Source organism: Tachysurus fulvidraco, chromosome 2 (assembly GCF_022655615.1).
Source record: "Tachysurus fulvidraco isolate hzauxx_2018 chromosome 2, HZAU_PFXX_2.0, whole genome shotgun sequence".
NCBI lineage: Eukaryota > Metazoa > Chordata > Actinopteri > Siluriformes > Bagridae > Tachysurus > Tachysurus fulvidraco.
In genome coordinates, this window is record NC_062519.1 from 39,291,672 (window position 1) to 39,312,686 (window position 21,015).

At 43.0% G+C, this 21,015-nt stretch overlaps 1 protein-coding gene across 1 annotated transcript in view; it reads left to right on the plus strand.

The window, feature by feature from the left end:
* Window positions 1-21,015, plus strand: part of ankrd13c (ankyrin repeat domain 13C) — a 39,301-nt gene that overhangs the window by 10,195 nt on the left and 8,091 nt on the right. The window contains exons 4-7 of the mRNA XM_027153260.2: window positions 12,903-12,988; window positions 16,633-16,678; window positions 17,229-17,295; window positions 20,957-21,015. The exon at window positions 20,957-21,015 is cut by the window's right edge and continues 86 nt beyond it. Of these exons, the coding sequence (XP_027009061.1) occupies window positions 12,903-12,988; window positions 16,633-16,678; window positions 17,229-17,295; window positions 20,957-21,015 (258 nt within the window). The remainder of the gene's footprint in view (window positions 1-12,902; window positions 12,989-16,632; window positions 16,679-17,228; window positions 17,296-20,956) is intronic.

Genomic DNA, 21,015 nt, shown 5'->3' on the forward strand with positions numbered 1-21,015 from the left:
ATAGTATAGTTATAGCAAAGGTATCTAACTGTACAAGTCACACACACTCACCAGTTGCACCAGCAACTTCTCATACTGTGTCCAAATTTTATTTATTTGTTTGTTTGTTTGTTTAATGAGAGAACCACAATTGTAAGGGTTTTTTTTTTTTTGCCGCCGATATGAACTAACGCTTTGAGTGGGGAACTGAAGGAAATTAGGAATTTAATTGCAATTGTTTTGGATCCATTCCTTTAAGGCGACACAACTAATTTGTATAGGATCTGTATCGGAGACTATAGAAAAGGAACTTTTGTCTCTTTTGTTGCTTTCTTTTGTGAATGTAGTTCGTTTTCTTGTTGCTGATGTGTTTAACTCTCTCACACATCTCATATGTTATATGTGATCCATTGTCAGGTAAAGTTTGCAAACATTCTCTGTTTTGACTGAGATTATAACTGGACCGTCCCCACACCCGGATTTGTTTGGGTTATTTGACGCCATCATCACAGGTTTGTTGTGTCTGGTGCTTAACTTGATCGTGTTGAACCTTTTATTTATTTATTTATTTATTTATTTTGAAAGAGAGAGAAATGGTGAGGGACAGACAGGGAGAGAGCGGGGTTGAGAGGCAGTCAGAGAGATAAGCGAGGGACCGAGAGATAAGCGAGGGACCGAGAGATAAGCGAGGGACCGAGAGATAAGCGAGGGACCGAGAGATAAGCGAGGGACCGAGAGATACGTGAGGGACAGAGAGATACGTGAGGGACAGAGAGATACATGAAATATTGTGAGAAAGAAGGTGATGGACAGACAGAAAGAAAGAGAGGGTGTGTAAGGGTGAGGGAAGACAGGAAAAGGGAGGGAGGGAAAGGGGGGCATGGGGAGAGGGGGAGAGACGGACAGGTAGAGAGAGAGAAAGTTAAAGAGATAGAGAGAAAGACAAAGAGATTGTGTGTGAGCGAGAGACGGACCAACAGAGCAAGAAACAGACCGACAGCAAGGTACCGGGGAGTAAAGGATGGACAGACGGAGCTAGAGACAGACAGAGAGAGAGAGATTTTTTTTGTGTTAGTAAGTGATTTAACAGTTTGGTTTAAGGATCAATAAACATTAAGAGAACAAAATAAAAAGAAAAGAAACATTAATAAAAGTAGTTCTCTGCTTTAGCAACACAATAATCACCACAGTCATGCTAATAAAGCTCATTGAATTAATAAAGCAAATTAAAAATTGAAATATTTAGTGACAGCGAGAGACAGACAGCGAGAGACAGACAGCGCGAGACAGACAGCGAGAGACAGACAGCGAGAGACAGACAGCGCGAGACAGACAGCGCGAGATTTAGTGGGAGCGAGAGACAGACAGCGCGAGATTTAGTGGGAGCGAGAGACAGACAGCGCGAGATTTAGTGGGAGCGAGAGACAGACAGCGTGAGATTTAGTGGGAGCGAGAGACAGACAGCGCGAGATTTAGTGGGAGCGAGAGACAGACAGCGCGAGATTTAGTGGGAGCGAGAGACAGACAGCGCGAGATTTAGTGGGAGCGAGAGACAGACAGCGCGAGATTTAGTGGGAGCGAGAGACAGACAGCGCGAGATTTAGTGGGAGCGAGAGACAGACAGCGCGAGATTTAGTGGGAGCGAGAGACAGACAGCGCGAGATTTAGTGGGAGCGAGAGACAGACAGCGCGAGATTTAGTGGGAGCGAGAGACAGACAGCGCGAGATTTAGTGGGAGCGAGAGACAGACAGCGCGAGATTTAGTGGGAGCGAGAGACCGACAGCGCGAGATTTAGTGGGAGCGAGAGACCGACAGCGCGAGATTTAGTGGGAGCGAGAGACAGACAGCGCGAGATTTAGTGGGAGCGAGAGACAGACAGCGCGAGATTTAGTGGGAGCGAGAGACAGACAGCGCGAGATTTAGTGGGAGCGAGAGACAGACAGCGCGAGATTTAGTGGGAGCGAGAGACAGACAGCGCGAGATTTAGTGGGAGCGAGAGACAGACAGCGCGAGATTTAGTGGGAGCGAGAGACAGACAGCGCGAGATTTAGTGGGAGCGAGAGACAGACAGCGCGAGATAGAGAGAGAGACTTCAAAGTGAGGGTAAATTAAGTAAACGTAAGATCTTTTGGAATTTTTTCCTTTAACATCCACATATTGGCTTCATCCTAGAAAAAAAACAACAACAGACGATTGATTTTTAGTTGCGTATTATTGCTGCACGTTATTAGCATCCTTACAAGTTTAATTACTGGAAGGGGGAAATTCTTTTTGGTCTCTGTCGGTTATGATGAGAAGAAAAGGTGTGTGTACGTGTGAGATCAGCCCTTGCTGTAGTAAGCCTTATGGCTTTGATCAGGTGTGTGTATATGTAATATATATACTCTGGTTTCTAGGCTCCTGTTCTGCACACTGCTGTTAGCAACATTAAAGGTTAAAGCAAGTAAGAAGCCCAGCAGTTCTTGTTATTGCTGGTTTAGCTGCCACATATTTTGCTGTGTTTTTCAAGGTTGGATAATGACTTCGAAAGAACCATCCATCCAGTTAGAATACAGGACTTTTTATAAAACAGGTTTCCATATGCAAAAAGCATGCAGGTGGTTATTTTGATTTCCCTAGATTTATATAAATAATAAACCAGACGATTAGAAGACGGGTTTGCGAACCAGCCGGGTGAGCAGTTTGGCAAAAACAGGGAAGTTCGTCTATGCAGAACAACACAACGTTTTGTTTATTTTTAAGCACCAGAGGACAAGCAGGCAATACGGCGAACACGGTCGGCTTTTATAGCAGAATTCGGTCGGGTAGGGAGTGGCGTTGTGGAAATGATTGATGCTGTAGGATAAAAAATGGTGTTAGTCAGCTTTTAGCACAAGGTGGGGTTGTGTATGACGTGATTGGGAAACACAAATATTATTACTGATAACATTATTCTGTATTGGAGTAGATAAGAGCATTGGAAATATTTTGCTTCTGGGTATGACATTTCCTTTAAAATACAATAAGTAAGAAAGTTGATCGTTCTATTCCAACAGAACTCTATTGTTTACTACACGAAACAAACGTAGTGTTCATAAAGGGTAATAATCTCGGATGAGGCGGCCCGTAGTTGAGATTACTGTTACCACCCTGAAGTGTTTTATACAATACTACTTATACAAAGTTTGCCAACCATTATTACTTTTTATCCTTTGCATGTTGTGGAACATCCGAAAAGCAAAGCAGTTTCTGTTATTGCTTATGTTATAGCAGCTAAAAGCAAGCATTCCCTTAACAACCTTAATTTCTCTTTTAGGAGGCTTTCATATTGGCAGTTTATTCCGAAACAGAACATGGTTGAAATGAAAAATTGGTAACGGGAAGGCTATGACGTGGACTGGGAACACACTGTGGTACCAAACCTCAGACTACCTGTAAAAAAAAAAAAAAAAAAAAAAAAAAAAAAAAATTGAAGTGGTAGCTTAGTGGTTGTGACGTTGGACTACAGTATTTTCCGCACTATAAGGCGCGCCTAAAACCCTTAACTTTTTGTGCACCGAGTTCCAAAAATCTGTAAAAATGTTGTGCGACTTTACAGTAAGCGCTCTGCTCGATTGACTGTCCGATCATTTCCCGCTGACACAGGGACGTAATACATACACTACGTACGCTGGCAGCGTTAAACCAATCAGAGGACATTACGTAATACGTACAGTACGTACGCTTACCTTCGCCACGCCTCCGGTAGGTATACTACCGGTATGTTGCAAAACAACATTTGTTTCTTCCTAACGATTATGCGCTCCACACTCCAGTCCAGTAGGTGGCGGTAAATGCACCTTAAGTTGGTTTGTCATCCGCCAATAAAAATCAGATGCTTACGAGGCACAATTCAAACTACAGGCCATCAGTTACGCACTTATAAATGGGAATAGAGCAGCTGAAAGAATTCAACATCAATTTGTATCTATGGTTCGGAAGTGGAGGAAGCAAGAAAATGAACTGCGCCAAGTTAAGGAAACACCGTATATGAGGACTTTGATGGATTTGTGGGAGAAGATTGATTAAAAAATAATGTGCGTGTTGTTAAATAGTAAAATAAAGTTCAACTAAACTCACTGTTTTGCTTCTGTTACCTTTTTTGTAGACCGTATGATTTAGCATGCGCCTTAATACGGTGCGCCGTATATGTATGGGTTAAGTACAGAAATAGACCCCGTAATTGAGACTGCGCCTTATAATCCGGTGCACCTTATGGTCCGGAAAACACCGTACTGATCGCACCTCCTGGGCCCTTGAGACAAGCCCTTAATTTAAGTGCTCCTCAAGATGTCTGAATGAGTGTATAAGGGTGTCTAACAAATGGAGTAAAAAAAAAAAAAAATCAATGTCTGTAGTAAGTGGTGTGATTTCGGTTGCATTGGAACTCAACTCATTTTTGGGTCTTCGCTTTGCTTGCTGACCCGGGCGTGTGTTTTAACGTGTACCATGAGTCAGGGGAACATTGTGGGACACAGAGAAGAAGTAGTGAGGAGAATTGATACGGTCGTGTTGTCCATGCATGGTTGTGAAGTTTGATTTACAGAAATACATCATAGTTTGATAGAATCAAGTGTGACTGAAATACTACAAAGGCGGTATATGGATTTTAAATACAAGTACATTTTGAAAACCCATTTATTAATCTTGGACAATGTGGAGCTTCCATGCGACGCCCTGTTACTGTAGAAAGATTCACTGTTGTTTAAAATATGTACATCTGCTATGAATTTTTTTTTTATTTCGTTCTAGTTTATGTATGTGCATGAATAAGTAGTGTAACTCTAGTGGACAGTAGACCGTATACACACAAGAGCTAAAAGGTAGAGCTGTCGCTTCTAATCACTGAGCGTCCTGCATATTCTTTCGCCTCTTGCTTTTCTTTCCCCGAGCAAAAGCGTAAATGTTACTGCACACGTGAACACGTTCGCCATTGCCCTCTGTTCCACCTCAGAACCCTCACTGCATTAAACCCATGCCTCAAGATCACTTTACTTTATTCCTCACTTTGATGTCTGCGCTACGTTTGACACCAGATGTATTCAATCCTCCCAAATCTGTACACGGGATGAGTGCAACGTGTTCTGATGTGGTTTGAGAAATCGGGCCAAGTCGGGATGCAGGCCAGGGCGTTGTTTCTGTTTTGAAAATAGAGGTCAGTTTAAAATCCTGAAGAGCTCTTTGTTTTGTGCTGCTGGAGAAACGCTTTAAAGGTTTAAAATGTATGACAATGGAAAAATTTGCTTGTTACTATTGGGCTATAGCAAGGATGTGGTAGCTTAATTGTTAAGGTGTTGAACTGCAGATCAAACACTGTAAGTTCGAATCCCAGGTCCACCAAGTCTGACACTGCTGGGTCTCTCAGAAAGGCTCTTAACCCTCAATTGCTCATTTGAATAAAATCAGATCGAATTTAAGCATCTACAATTTGCGTAATGCCAAACACCATAAAATGCAAATGTAAAGTCCAAACTTCCTGTCCATGCAACGTTTTGGGGTTGTGGTAGCCTAGCAGTTAATGTATGGGTCTTCTGATCAGAAGGTGAAGAGTTCAAGTCTCAGGTCCACCAAGCTGACACTGCTGGGCCCCTGAGCAAGGTCTTTAACTCTCAAATACTCAGTTATATAAAAATGAAATAAAATGTAAGACGCTCCGGATAAGGACGTCTGACAAATGCCGTAAATGTAAAGGCTAATATAGTTATGGTTCCTGAGATCTTAGTTACCAAAAGATCCACCTTACCAAAAGATGTTCTTGTCGTCCCCACATCTCCCAAATGGCCCTGGAACGTCGCAGGTGTAGGGACAGGAAAGCTCTGGTCAGTATGAAGCTCACAGTACAAAGAAAGGCCTTGTGTATATGTAGCTATTGAACATATGTGGTACATCTTCAGTTCAAGATTTATTTTGGTCAGGATCAAGGTGGTTTATAATCCATAGTAATTTTTTCTCCTAATCAAGCTATTGACCTCAGGATGACCTTGTTCCCTTTAAATGGGTTGGAGTCATCCTGGAAAAAGTCCACGTGTGCCAGGATAGATATTTTTCATCGTAGAAACTGTAAGATCCGAAAGAACTTTTGTATTGATTTTCAGTGACGTTTAGCTCTAATAAGGAAAAATGACTCGCGGCTTAACACACTTTCCGTTCGCTCTATTTTCCAAGTTGAACCCGATTAAGATGATCCCTAACGGTATGTTGTGCTAATAAACATAAGGGTGATATTTTCTGTGATTACTGTTTTTCATGTAAAATTGATTTAAGTTCATATATTTCCGGAATTGTTGGAATCACAATACAATTCCGAATTTTTGTAATGAAACGTAATTTATTGTGTAATAGCTGTTTTCTTAGCTAGATTGTCAAGCTCAATGTCAAAGATTTCACCATGAAGCTGTTCCTGTCATTCGGCTAAAGAATTTCTCGGACTACGTTCACCGTTCCTGCCCTTGTTGCCCTCTGTGCAAGCTTTAATAAACCGGATATGTGAAATACGATCTGGAGATTTGGGATTTCTGATCGATAATCTCGTGTCTTGATGCTGTCTGAGATGGTAGTGCAGTAATTCTAGTATCTCCACCCTGCAGTTTAACGCGGATTTAACATTAATGGCTTTGTTCAGTTAAAAGTGTTAAACGCTTGTTGATAATATCAAATGTGTCCTTATTTTCAAGGAGGATATGAATAATGGTGGAGTTGACCGTATGTAACCTGTGATTAGTAATAGACATAAAGGAGATTGTTTGGGGTTGGAAATCCAAGCATGGTTTCTTATGCTTGTAATAATGCCACAATCCTTTGTACTTGGAGCACAGTCAGTTTTCCAGAGTTCCAGTGCTTCTGCTTGGTAAAACACATGGATGTTTAATGCAAGGTCATATTTATGGCTGTACTGTGATTCTGAAAATCATCATAGAAGGAAATTAATATTGGGTCAAATATTTCTGTTAAATACAGAAAATACAGCACCTTGATTGAAAATGGTGGTGTAATGAAAAAACAATTGTCCTTGTTGTACAAAAAATTGTTGATTGACATGTCAGATAATACACAACATATAAAACAACAATGGGAAATGGAAATGAATGTTACCTTGGATGACGATGTTTGGGTTAATACTTGTTCTGGATGTCATAAGGGTGTGGGCAGTCAGATTTGGAGGGAATTTGAGTGGAAGACGAAAATCAGATTTTTCAGGACTCCGTTGAAATCTTTCCTCAAAAAGAATAGTATGAGTGACAAATGTTGGAGGAAATATGGATTGGTCGGTGATCAAACTCGTATTTTTTGGGGCTGCCCCATCATACATTGCTTTTGGAGGGACATTAAGGGCATTGTGGACAATCTACTAAGAGTGAACATATCTTTTGACTCCCAAACTTTTTTATTGGACATCTTTCCAGACAACCTTTCACAAGATCAAGCATTTCTTCTCCGTCTCTTTTTAATGACTGCTAGGAAAATGATAACAATCTGTTGGCTAAAGCCTGAGCCACATACTGTTAAGCAATGGACACAAAAGTTAAAACAAGTTTACTTAATGGAACGGTTGACCGCACAACTGCAATTAAAAGTGACAGCTTTTGAAAGAAGATGGGGTCCAGCTATTGACTTTCTGAAATAGGACACAATCTATGCCTTAATATGTATATATCTCAGGTCAATGTTCATGTGTTTTTGTTTTTTATTTTTGTTTTGTCATAATAAAGTTTAAAAAAAAAATACAGCACCCTTGGAACAGAGAGGGTTAAGGGCCTTACTCAAGGGCCCAACAACGGCAGCTTGGCTGTGCTGGAGCTTGAACCACAATCCAGACCAACAACCCAGAGCCTTAACCGCATGTTAATCGTGTTCATAAAGTTGGTCTGAACGCAATTAATTTACATTAGATATCTTAAACCTGTGCACAAAACAAGAGCTAATTACCAAGTTTTACAAAGTAGTAAATCATATACCGTAATTTCCGGATTATTGAGCGCACCCACTGAATTTTTAAAAAAATTATTATTTTGAACATAAATAAGCCTCACATGTCTATAAGCCGCAGGTGCCTACAGGTACATCGAAACAAATTAACTTTACACAGGCTTTAACGAAACACGGCTTGTAACAAAAAATAAAAAATTAGCAGTAAACAGTAGCCTACCAAGAAAGTCAGTCATTGGTTACTATCTTCCTCCGATAAGGCAAGAAGTAGGACGTGTTAATATAGGATCAGCTTTCCAGCGCTGGAGAGAACTGAAGGAGCAGGAAGTTGGCCACATATTCACAGGTCGGAGTTTCCCGAGTCAATAACTCCTGAGCTAAACGCTGTTACTACACAAATAACACCTCTTTTCTATCGTAGTGATGTAGAGAGGCAGCTACAACCGCGTTCTACTTCTTGCCTTATCGTAAGCCTTTCGTCACTTTCTTTCTTTGTTTTTATCCTCCATGTCAATGTTAAAACCGCTTTCTGCTAATGTCACACATGCGCACGAACACTCTCTCCGCCCATATTGACAAGCCCCGCCCCTTTCTGCTCATTGGCTACACGTTTGTTTTGATTTTTAGTTTGTGGTCCCGAAGCATTTCTCAAACATCGGAGACCCTACATTTAACCCGTTCGGCAATTTCGTTGGTATAATGAAAGCTTAATGCCACCAAAAAACTGAGCACGTCACAGAATTTTGTTTTTTTTTGTTTGTTTGTTTTTTCCATATATCCATATATGGAAAATCCATATATTAGCTGCATCATTGTTTAAGCCGCAAAGTTCAAAGCGTGGGAAAAAAAGTTGCGGCTTATAGTCCGGAAAATACGGTAAAGAGAAATCGTTTCACTGCTATCATGTTGTTTTGACTTGTAGCCTATACTTGGTGTATTCGTGTCCAAGAACTCGCTAGGTAGAATCCTGAACCCCAGAGTTTCTTACTTGGAATTCTGTTTTGAATGACCATTCCATTACGCTCCCTGTTACCCCATCAGAAGAGTCTCTTGAGCTGGGTTTGTCTGGCTTTAACACAGTGTATCTGCTTACGGTTATTCATCTTATAACGTCAAGGAAAAGAAATGAGCTGCAACAAGGCCAGTGTATGTAGGTGCACGTAGCCAAAAATTGCTTGTGCTACTTCCAGTTGCTTGCTTTTTTGTATTTGTATTTGTAGAGGGCTTTTTAAATGCCTACTAATCAGTAGCAACCTGGCTTGCGTGACAGGCTGAAAATCCTTGGGGCATTGACTTGGACGGATTTTCGGAATTGGCAATCCAAGAGAGTTCAAAAAGGAAACGGCAGCCAAGGTGCACACAAGAAGAGCCCAACAATTGTTTCTTCAACAGTTTCCCAATAGTGTCTTTTACCACAATATGAATTTTGGAATGTACTGGATATCTATACTGTGAGATCTACTCTGTAAGGGAACGTGGACCTCGTGGAGGTGAATTTGTTGGCGTGCGTCATTCCCAGCAGATCTGGAGCACTATGTCTGGCTAAAGGATTAGCAGGACCTTGCTGTTCTCTGCTCTCTGCTAAGCTCTTCAACCATTTAATAAACATTAGCAATAGTAAAACCTATGCCTGCTGTTATGCCAATTTGCTTTCTGCTTTTTGGTAAATTGACATTTCATTTCATTTTGTTGCTTTGTGCCTTCTTTTTTCATTCGTCGATCAGTTTCTGGTCAGCTTGTGTTTTTTTTTTTTTTTTTTTTTTTCTTTTCAGATCGAAAGTATATTTTTACGTAAGAAATATTTCTGTTTCTTGAATTTAACCAAGGCATTTAAAAAAAAAAAAGAGAGAGAGATAAACCTGGAACTGTTGCACACTCTGGGGCATTTGCAGGCAGATGGCAAATTTGTAGCCCCCTGTAGAAAGATAGCAAAGATAACAAACCACTCCTTTCGGGTCGCATCACCTCTGATTAAGCTGCTTGGTTGGACAAAGGTCCATATGGGCTTCTAATTTCGAAACCCTGGGTGAGTTACGAGCTTGGCACAGCTATGTCATGATGTTTTGCCACATTGCACAACCACTGAGGTCACAAGGCAAAGCCTGCCCAAGAGTGTGTTGCATCAGTTATGAGTGCCTGATAGTGTGCTGTATCTGTGGATTACATATATTTTGTTAGTACTATTTTTGGAAACTCTAAACAAATACAAAATATTCTGGGAAGGACAGAGGAATTTGTGCTCTATACCCATCATATAGAGCCCAAGAGCACTTTGGGGAAGGAATCCCCAAGAGCAGGATTAGAGCTCAAGTATGTGCAAGGACTATCAAGAAACTTAAAAAGTTGTTGACGTCAAGCAAAAAGGGCCTAGGTCTGGGTTACATCTCGCACGGTGTGTCCAAGGTTGGGCAGTGTCTATCAAGAAGCAACCAGGAGTGTCCAAAACTAAGTCTAGCAAGGAGTGCCCATGAGCACCTAAGGGTGGGTTACATCAAGCCAAGAGTTTTCAAGAGCTGGCAAAGTCTATTGATGAGCACCCAACAATGCACTACATCCAACACAGACCTAGAAGTCTAGCAAGAAGGGTCCAGGAGAAGGTTCTGTTTCCCAAGAACCCCCCAGGAATGTCCAGAAGTGAGCAAAGTCTAGCAGATAGTTCCCCAGATCCTTGGATCCTAGGACCAGCTTAGACTTGCCTGCCAACTTGCATTTAAGAAAAAATGGCATTTTTTTTGTCTTTACTTTAATCTGCTTGCTGGTTAGCATTTTAAACCTCAGAAAATGGTGAACCTGCAGAGTCAAGGAATATTCTGAAATAACATTTATTATTTTTTTATGAGGCATAACCGAAGCATTAGGTGAAGCTATGTGTATGATGGTATAAGCAAACACTGTGTACCAGGTATCCTGCCTCATGGGCCTGATTGCCAGGACTTGCTTTTTTTATTTTATTTTTTATTTGGGTAGATCAAAACAAATGTTTTTTCTTTCGAGTGTTCCCAAAGATCATCTAAAAAGAACGCAACCTTGTTACGTAATTTTTATTTATTTATTTATTTTTTGAACACTTGCCTGGAGACACTGTTCGGAGGTGTTCTATGTGCTGTAATGTAAACTAGCTACATTCCTTCCTTAATCCCGGATCTAGCCTGTTATACCTTGACTGACATCTGACGCACGTCCGACTCCAAGCAGATGTCAGAACGTCCAAACTAAGCGTGTAATTTCTCAGTGCTTCGGCACGAAAGAGTTTATTTGAAAACCAGCTGATATTGGTTCCCCCGGGTTCCTCATCGCAGGGTTGTTAAAGATGTAGCACTAAAGAGAGCTTCTGTTCTGCTGTTCTGTTTCTACAGCTTACCAAGGTCATTAGTTTATTCCATTGTTTTCTTCTAAACGTTGTTTTTCAGACAGCTTAACATGTAAATTAAAGCGGAACTGGCATGTAGTTAAAAAGGTTTCGTTAGATTTTTTTCATATATATACTTTCTTTGGATTGATTCAGACTAGGTGTAGAATGAATATATGATAAAATAATTTCATCACGATTGCATGTTCTGCCCGTGCCTCGGGGGTTTCCTCCAGGTACTCCGGTTTCCTCCCCTGGTCCAAAGACATGCATGGTAGGTTGATTGGCATCTCTGGAAAAATTGTCCGTAGTGTGTGAGTGTGTGAGTGAATGAGAGTGTGTGTGTGCGCGATGGGTTGGCACTCCGTCCAGATTGTATCCTGCCTCGATGCCCGATGACGCCTGAGATAGGCACAGGCTCCCCGTGAGACGGATAAGTTTGAATAAGCGGTAGAAAATGAATGAATGAATGAATGAATGAATTTCATCATGAATGTCACTATACATTTTCCTTACTGTTATATTTGCAGTATCCCTTCTGCAAAGTTCTCTTCATAAATTGTATCCTGGACTAAATGATCGTGGAATTGGAAACCGCTTAAATATCCAATTAGCTGTCAATACAACTAAACAGTGATGCCTATATGATATTTATTGTTTTATACCAATGTTAACTGCTTCATTCTGATTGGTCAGAAGATGATTCCCTGCATTTAGTGTTTATCATTTCTATAGTAACAACATAGACAAAGTCTTGACTGCTCCATAGAAACAAATTAAAAACTTTGCTTGTTGAACGGGTAACGTGTTGATTTATGGAAGAAGTTTTCACTGTGATTTTTTTTTTTTAGGTAGAGCTGTAAATTTGTTTCTGTAAAAAAAATTTTTTCATGAAGTGGAAAGAAGTGGTTGGTCAGTTACAGCCTAAGGGATAACAGGAAGTAAGTGATAACAGGAAGTAACATTTTTAAAGATGTTCCATAACAAAGTGGTTCAATTGTCTTTCATTAATCAAAACAATGTAATCATTGGTAAATTCATTGCTGTCCATTGTTGATTGTGTATGCCTTGCATGTACATATTGTTAAGAATGACTTGAGGTACACCTTGTGGGAGATATGCACAGGAAGATTGAATTTGGTAGCCTAGGTTTAATTGGAATTCCCGAACAGGCTCGTGCTGATTACCAAATAATTGATGCCTATGCATTAAAGGACCTCATTGAACTTGCAAATGAATGCATGGGCATCGATCCACCTTCAGTCGTTCGCTAAAGGGCTTTGGACTGTAAAGCTGAGTTATCGAAGAATTTATGGTCACTATTGACTCATTGACTCATTTCTCACGGCTTTGCGAAATCCAAGTTAGGAGTTCATGCTTTCTACAAGTAGAGTTTATTTTGTTCGTCAGCGTAGATGTGCTATTTAAGTCTATCTTTGCGAGTTACATTTGTCTCTTTATAAAAAGATGCTAATGCCCCGGCACTTGGGTTTGCATTGGTGAACTCCTGTGGGTCGTTATAACTTCAAAATTCTTGTGGTCTAGAACTTACTGAGCATGTGGGAAAGTCGACGAGCTGTGCAGTGTGAGAAGCGTCTGACCCGAGTGCACGTCTTTTTGTGTTTGCAGTCACAGCACTGTTGCGGAAGCTGAAGCAGCAGTCCAGAGAAAGCGTAGAGGACAAGAGGCCTCGGCTCCTCAAAGCCCTTAAGGAGGTAAGCAAATCTCTCACACAGGACCTGTTCAGCCCCCCTTGTTCAGCCCCTAGTGTGCAAGTTTACATCCAGTCTATACTGTGCTAGCTGTTAAATGCAGGACGAGTTTAGTTTGAAAGCTGAGCACGTAGCATGTTGTCTGAAAAAGCGCTGGCTTACTCTTGTGCAGCCATGGAGCTGCTCCAAATTCCTTTGGGCAATCTTTGGTTTGACACACCATGCAGACACACACAGACACACACACACACACACACACACACACACACGTGCGCGTCTTACTATCATTGTGAGGACTTTGCATTGATATTGTTAATGCAGTATATAAGTGCATTATCTACACTTGACCTTAACCTCGACATTTACCTCAGTAACCAAAATGAAATCTGTCTCCTGGCTACCGACCAAATGTCCTCAGAAGGTCAGATATTCCTATCCCTGTGGGGACATTCGACTGGTTCCCACAAGGAAAACTGCTTTTTAAAAAAAAAAAAAAAAAAAAAGCGAAATGCTCAGACATACGCAAACAAGAAATGCTGCTCAAGTTTACAACCAACTGGATCTAATGGTAGACGGGGCGGAGCTAACGGCACCGTCTCACGGATTAAGCACATGGTGTCACGCAACATGCTAAAATCATGGCCTGGACATTTACATTACATTTCCATTTAAACAGGCAAACATGACATTTAAATAATAGGCACACAAATTTAGTAGTATTTACATAACAAACACAGCATTTTGTTTATTGTCACTATGGCTCAGGGCTGGAAACTGCAGGTCTGGAAAAAGAAGGAACCGTTAGACAGGTCTGGAAAACCTTTTAGATATAATTTTGTGAAAGACAGAGACATGGGGGGGGGGATGTTCAGAAAGCCACAGATTTATGAAATGTATTTTTTGTGCAAAAGTTTACACCCCCTCCCTCATTTATATGTTACGCCTGCGTGCACATATCTGGAAAGTTTACTCTGTATTTTCCCATCTATTAACTGACCAGAATAAATAGTAAGTAAATAATACCTATATCATGTGTGATCATACATGTTAATGTTAATGTGAAAGATGCTTCACACTTTTTCTTCTGTTTAATGACTCTAGCATGAGCAGACAATAAGAGAGAGCACTTCCTGTAAAGTCAGGTACCGATGGATTAAAACTTGTATAGACAGTAAAATACAGAAGTAAAATAGGTTTTAGCTCATAATATGGTATGTTCATGTGGTGTTTGCAGAACCTATATGGCCCCTGATTATAATAACACACTCAGTATTTGTATTGTATATTATTGTGATGATCCTTACATCATGAAGAACATCCCAGATCTCTGATTAAAAAAAATCATTAATGATGAATCTTTGATTTAAAACCGACTGACTAGCGATTTCACTGAGGCTGTGGGAGATGAGCTGGTTAACTGAACACTTTGTCAGCACTTCCTCTGTGCCGAAACATTAGAGCCACATGACTCAAGGTGTTTTGCATTTGTGATAGTTTCAGACGTCTTCCAATTTAAGGGGGAAAATGTGAAAGTTCTGGGTATTTTTAGTGTTCAGCCTGCTTTTTAATTTGAAATGAGCTGTGAAAAAAATGTTTGTTCTTCTTACGCACCCCATATTTAGCGTGCTGGACATGCACGTGCACACACACACACACACACACACAAAACCCCTTGGAGAACTGAAATTTGCAGGATCTGCTTGTCTGAGTGTCACAGACATTGGGCATTTAAAGGCCGGCTGTGTTTATATCATCAGAGTCAGACAGAGAGTGCCAGACCGACCGACAGAGAGGGGGAGAGACCGACAGAGAGGGAGGGAGAGACAGACAGAGAGACCGACAGAGAGGGAGGGAGAGACAGACAGAGAGACCGACAGAGAGGGAGGGAGAGACAGACAGAGAGACCGACAGAGAGGGAGGGAGATACAGACAGAGAGACCGACAGAGAGGGAGGGAGAGACAGACAGAGAGACCGACAGAGAGGGAGGGAGAGACAGACAGAGAGACCGACAGAGAGGGAGGGAGAGACAGACAGAGAGACCGACAGAGAGGGAGGGAGAGACAGACAGAGAGACCGACAGAGAGGGAGGGAGAGACAGACAGAGAGACCGACAGAGAGGGAGGGAGAGACAGACAGAGAGACCGACAGAGAGGGAGGGAGAGACAGACAGAGAGACCGACAGAGAGGGAGGGAGAGACAGACAGAGAGACCGACAGAGAGGGAGGGAGAGACAGACAGAGAGACCGACAGAGAGGGAGGGAGAGACAGACAGAGAGACCGACAGAGAGGGAGGGAGAGACAGACAGAGAGACCGACAGAGAGGGAGGGAGAGACAGACAGAGAGACCGACAGAGAGGGAGGGAGAGACAGACAGAGAGACCGACAGAGAGGGAGGGAGAGACCGACAGAGAGGGAGGGAGAGACCGACAGAGAGGGAGGGAGAGACCGACAGAGAGGGAGGGAGAGACCGACAGAGAGGGAGGGAGAGACCGACAGAGAGGGAGGGAGAGACCGACAGAGACTGACGGAGAGACCGACAGAGACTGACGGAGAGACCGACAGAGACTGACGGAGAGACCGACAGAGACTGACGGAGAGACCGACAGAGACCGACGGAGAGACCGACAGAGACCGACGGAGAGACCGACAGAGACCGACGGAGAGACCGACAGAGACCGACGGAGAGACCGACAGAGACCGACGGAGAGACCGACAGAGACCGACGGAGAGACCGACAGAGACCGACGGAGAGACCGACAGAGACCGACGGAGAGACCGACAGAGACCGACGGAGAGACCGACAGAGACCGACGGAGAGACCGACAGAGACCGACGGAGAGACCGACAGAGACCGACGGAGAGACCGACAGAGACCGACGGAGAGACCGACAGAGACCGACAGAGAGGGAGGGAGAGACCGACAGAGAGGGAGGGAGAGACCGACAGAGAGGGACGGAGGGAGAGACCGACAGAGAGGGAGGGAGGGAGAGACCGAGGGAGAGACCGACAGAGACCGACGGAGAGACCGACAGAGAGGGAGGGAGAGACCGACAGAGAGGGAGGGAGAGACCGACAGAGAGGGAGGGAGAGACCGACAGAGAGGGAGGGAGAGACCGACAGAGAGGGAGGGAGAGACCGACAGAGAGGGAGGGAGAGACCGACAGAGAGGGAGGGAGAGACCGACAGAGAGGGAGGGAGAGACCGACAGAGAGGGAGGGAGAGACCGACAGAGAGGGAGGGAGGGAGAGACCGACGGAGAGACCGACAGAGAGGGAGGGAGGGAGATACCGACGGAGAGACCGACAGAGAGGGAGGGAGGGAGAGACCGACAGAGACCGACAGAGAGGGAGGGAGGGAGAGACCGACAGAGAGGGAGGGAGAGACCGACAGAGAGACCGACAGAGAGGGAGAGACCGACAGAGAGACCGACAGGGAGGGAGGGAGAGACCGACAGGGAGGGAGGGAGAGACTGACAGGGAGACTGAGAGACAGGTTTAATGACAAACTACATCCACCCTTCCTTTTTGGAAATTTATATAACATTTACATTTACATCATATATTTATATATAACATCATGCAACAATAAGCAAATGACTATTGTTATCTGATGGAGTGCTTTATTTTACGTCTTTTTTATTTTACAGCTTGGCGACTTTTATTTGGAGCTTCACTGGGACTTTCAAAGCTGGGGTAAGATTACGTATTTATTTATAAATTCCTGAAACACAGATGGTTTTAGCAAAACCCGCATAATAACTTCTCTGTGTGTGTGTGTGTCTGTGTGTGTGTTTGGGGAGGGGGGGCTTTAAATCATGAAATCTGAAATTTAGCAGACGGTCGCTGTAGCTCAGGACAGCAGTCGAGTATTAGAGTGTGGAAAATGCAGTGTTGCTGAGTGGGATTACATCAGAGGGGACGGTGATGGCCAGCTGGATTACGGCAGAAAAAGGGAGAGAGAGAGAGAGGGATGGGTGGGGATGGGAGGAGAGGCAGTTTAAAAACACACAGAGGGAATTTCATAACTGAGAGAGAGGAACTTTGCACCTCCTGGTGGTCTTGTCATATCATTGCAGCTCGTCTTTCCGTCTACACACCTGAAAATCAAGGGATATTTAGAAAGCTCCAGAAATAGCATTTGTATTTGGTACCATTTTTAGTGTGGTGATTTTTATCATCTCCACACACAGACCTAATGACTGGGTTTGCTCTCTCACTAAAGGAATTTTTTTTCCCCCAACAGTGCCTTTACTCTCTAGAATTTTACCCTCCGATGCTTGCAAGATCTACAAACAGGGAATCAACATCAGGTCAGTGTTTTGATGAACAAATGAGTATTTATGAGTAACTTTGTTTAAAAGCCAGACCTTTTAGATCCCAGACGTTTCCGTGGATTGCTTAACCATACTTCAGCCATAAGGGTCTTTAAAAAAAAAAAGTGGTGCTGTGAGTGTTTTATAGCCATACAATAAGCTCCACTTTACTTGGAAGGCTTTTTGCATTAATAATCAGATGCTGATGTGTGATAAGGCTCCAGTTCCAGTTCATCCCAAACGTGTTCAATGGGGTCGAGTCATAGTCAGGGGCTCCGTGCAGGACACTCATGTTCTTCCTCTCCAACCTTAACCTCCATACCATGTCTTCACAGAGCTGTGCTTTGTGCACAGCGGCATTGTCATGGAACAGGTGTGAATCTTTTACTTCCAGTGAAGAGAAATCTTAAATCTAGATCATGAAAGTGAAAGTGACGTGACATACGGCTAAGTACGGTGACCCATACTCAGAATTTGTTCTCTGCATTTAACCCATCCAAAGTGCACACACGCACACAGCAGTGAACACGCACACCGTGAACACACACCCGGAGCAGTGGGCAGCCATTTATGCTGCGGCGCCCGGGGAGCAGTTGGGGGGTTCGGTGCCTTGCTCAAGGGCACCTCAATCGTGGCCGGCCCGAGACTCAAACCCAAAACCTTAAGGGTCAGACTCTCTAACCATTAGGCCATGACTTCCTCCCCCTAATCAAAGACCTTCGATGTAGTTGTGTGCTTCTTGTGGCAGCAGAATATGGGAAAAACCACACATGGGTGTTAAGGTAAGGTGTCCACATACCGTTGCTCATATAGAGTGTCAGAGAGTTTAGATAATTACATCAGCAGGAAATTCCTGAAACAACGAATTCTTCTAAATCCCATCTCTTGCACTGCCCACTTCTTGTGCTGGGATTCGCCATCATGTGATTTTTTTTGTTTCCTTTGGTTGCTGCAGTGATCCAGTGATGTATTAAACATCCAGTGGGCAGAGTGCAGTCTGGAAACGCTCGACTTCTGCTATAGCAGGACCGAGCCTCTCTGATTTAACAGCAATCTCTTCAGCTTGACTTTCCATGTGGGAAATAGATGAAATGAGAAAAAAAGATGAGGTCGACCCAAACGAGGCAATTAGACCTCACAAAACCCTGATGATGATAATTATGATGACAGTCACAAATATCGATTAAGGCATTTACCGTAACTAGTTTTTTTCATTTGTTTCGTCTTTATGACACGCTCCAGCATGACTAATGATAAGTGGCGTCAACTGGAGTGTGAAATCGGCGCTTGTGTCAGAGTGGGCTGAAGTGGAAAATGACTCAGTATCTCTGTGCTGATCCATTACCCATAACACCCCTCTTCAAATAATATCACTAAATGTTAAGTTTTCTGTATGTGGCTCCAGGGAGACTTGACCTTCAGGCTACCAAACTCCATTATCGAAGGCTGCAGAGAAACACCTTCCTTCATCAGGCACTAAACAGGGCAGTCGATACTTTCCGCTCACTACGAGTCTGAAAGTATTTCCTACCACAACGCGAGTTGGCACAATGATTTTAATGGGCTTTTATTATTGCCACATGTACATTTCAGCACAGGGTAATTATTTTTTTCATGTATCCAAGCTGAGGAAGTTGCGGAGGCATTATAATATAGCGCCCCTGGAGCAGAGAGGGTTAAGGGTAGGGATGTACCGATATGACACTTTCTCTTCCGATCCGATTCCGATACCAGCGTTTGCCGGTATCGACCGATACCGATCCGATATCTGTGTTCTTTTCTACCTTTTATACAACTCGCTTAGTTATTAAGATTTATTTGTTTCTGGCAAAGAAATACAAAAATGCCCATATTACTGGATAAAAAATGAAAACACAAGAAACCTTAAAAAAAATTAATGCAGTAGCAAAGAGTACATTTAACAGTTAGCGGTATAACAATATAAACCATATATACTGCAATTATTAAATTAAATTATTTTCTGAAGAAAAGGCAACATTTTTAAAGTAAATTTCAAATGAGAACTCTTGTAACACAATGCAAAATGTATTACAGTAAACCTCGCACACAAATGAGCGACATGTTTAACGCGCTGAGGTAAACGGAAAGGGCGCCTGCTAAACGTTCCCGTCTGTCGCAGGCGGTTGTGCAACATATTTCCTATAAAATTTATTATGTTTATTTACATGAATGTAATTTAATATATAAGTGTATTTTTCTCATAAGTTTAAGCAATAGTCTATGGTGTTTGCTGGTCATTAATCAACCACCACGGACATGGGCGTCGGAAGTAAATAAAAAGTGGGCGTGTCCTGTCCCACCCACATATAATGGTTCCGACGCCCATGGATTTCAGGAAGCAGGGGTGTGGTCAATGCTGTAGGTAAAACACAGGATGGAGTTTAATTTATTAGCGCATTCCTCAAGCAGAATGGATTTGACTGGCGGCGCTCTGAAAAGTAATTAAAAAAAAAGACATTTGCGCTGAATAGAGACGGTAAAAGTGGGTAGGTCCAATATTATTGGTCTTAAAAAGTGGGTGGGTCATATAATGGTTCTGACGCCCATGATCATGGGTATCGGATTTGGATCGGTCACGCACCACCGATATCCGATCCACTCAAAATGCTTGGATCGGCGTCGATACCGATCCAAAATACCGGATCGGTACATCCCTAGTTAAGGGCCATGCTTAATTGCCCAGCAGTGATAGCTTGACAGTACTGGGGCTTGAACCTCAACCTTCCGATCAACAACACCGTCCCTTAACCACTTAAGCCACCACTGCCCCATGATTGTTTCTATACACCGATCAGGCATAACATTATGACCACTGACAGGTGAAGTGAATAATAGTAATTATCTCTTTATTGCAGCACATGTTATTGGGTGGGGTATATTAGGCAGCATGTGTTAGAAGCAGGAAAAATAGGCAAGCGTAAGGATTTGAGTGAGTTTGACAAGTGCCAAATAGTGATGGCTAGACGACTGGGACGGAGCATATCCAATACTGTGGGGTGGTTCAAGTGGTCTAAGGAAGGAACAGTGGTGAACTGGTGACAGTCTCAGTGATGCATGTGGGGAGCGGAGGCTGGCCCGTAAGGTCCGATCCAACAGACGAGCTACTGTGACTCAAATTGCTGAAGAAGTTAATGCTGGTTCTGATGGAAAGCTGTCAGAATACACAGTGTATAGCACTTTGTTGTGTATGGGGCTGCATAGCTGTAGAACAGTCAGAGTGCCCATGCTGACCCCTGTCAGGTTGTCTGTAACATCACATGGAGGTCCTGCCGGGTGTGCGTCGCTCACCTGGGGAACATGTGGCACCAGGATGCACAATGGGAAGAAGGCAAGCCGGCGGAGGCAGTGTGATGCTTTGGCCAACGTTCTTCTGGGAAACCTTGGGTGCTTCCAAATCTATGTGGATATTACTTTGACACATACCTAAGCATTTTGGCAGACCATGTGTAAACCCTTTCATAGCTGCGACTGTGGCCTCTTCTATAGTGGCAGGATAATATGCCACTATAGAATCTAGAAAATGATTGACAGCAGGCCAACCCCCAATTATGCTCTACAAATCTTCCAGTGTCTACCGATTCGGTTTGGTATGTGTTTGTGTGTAATATGAATTTTGTCTCTGCGTCTCTCCTGTCAGGTTGGACACTACTCTCATCGACTTCACGGACATGAAATGCCAGCGAGGAGACCTGAGCT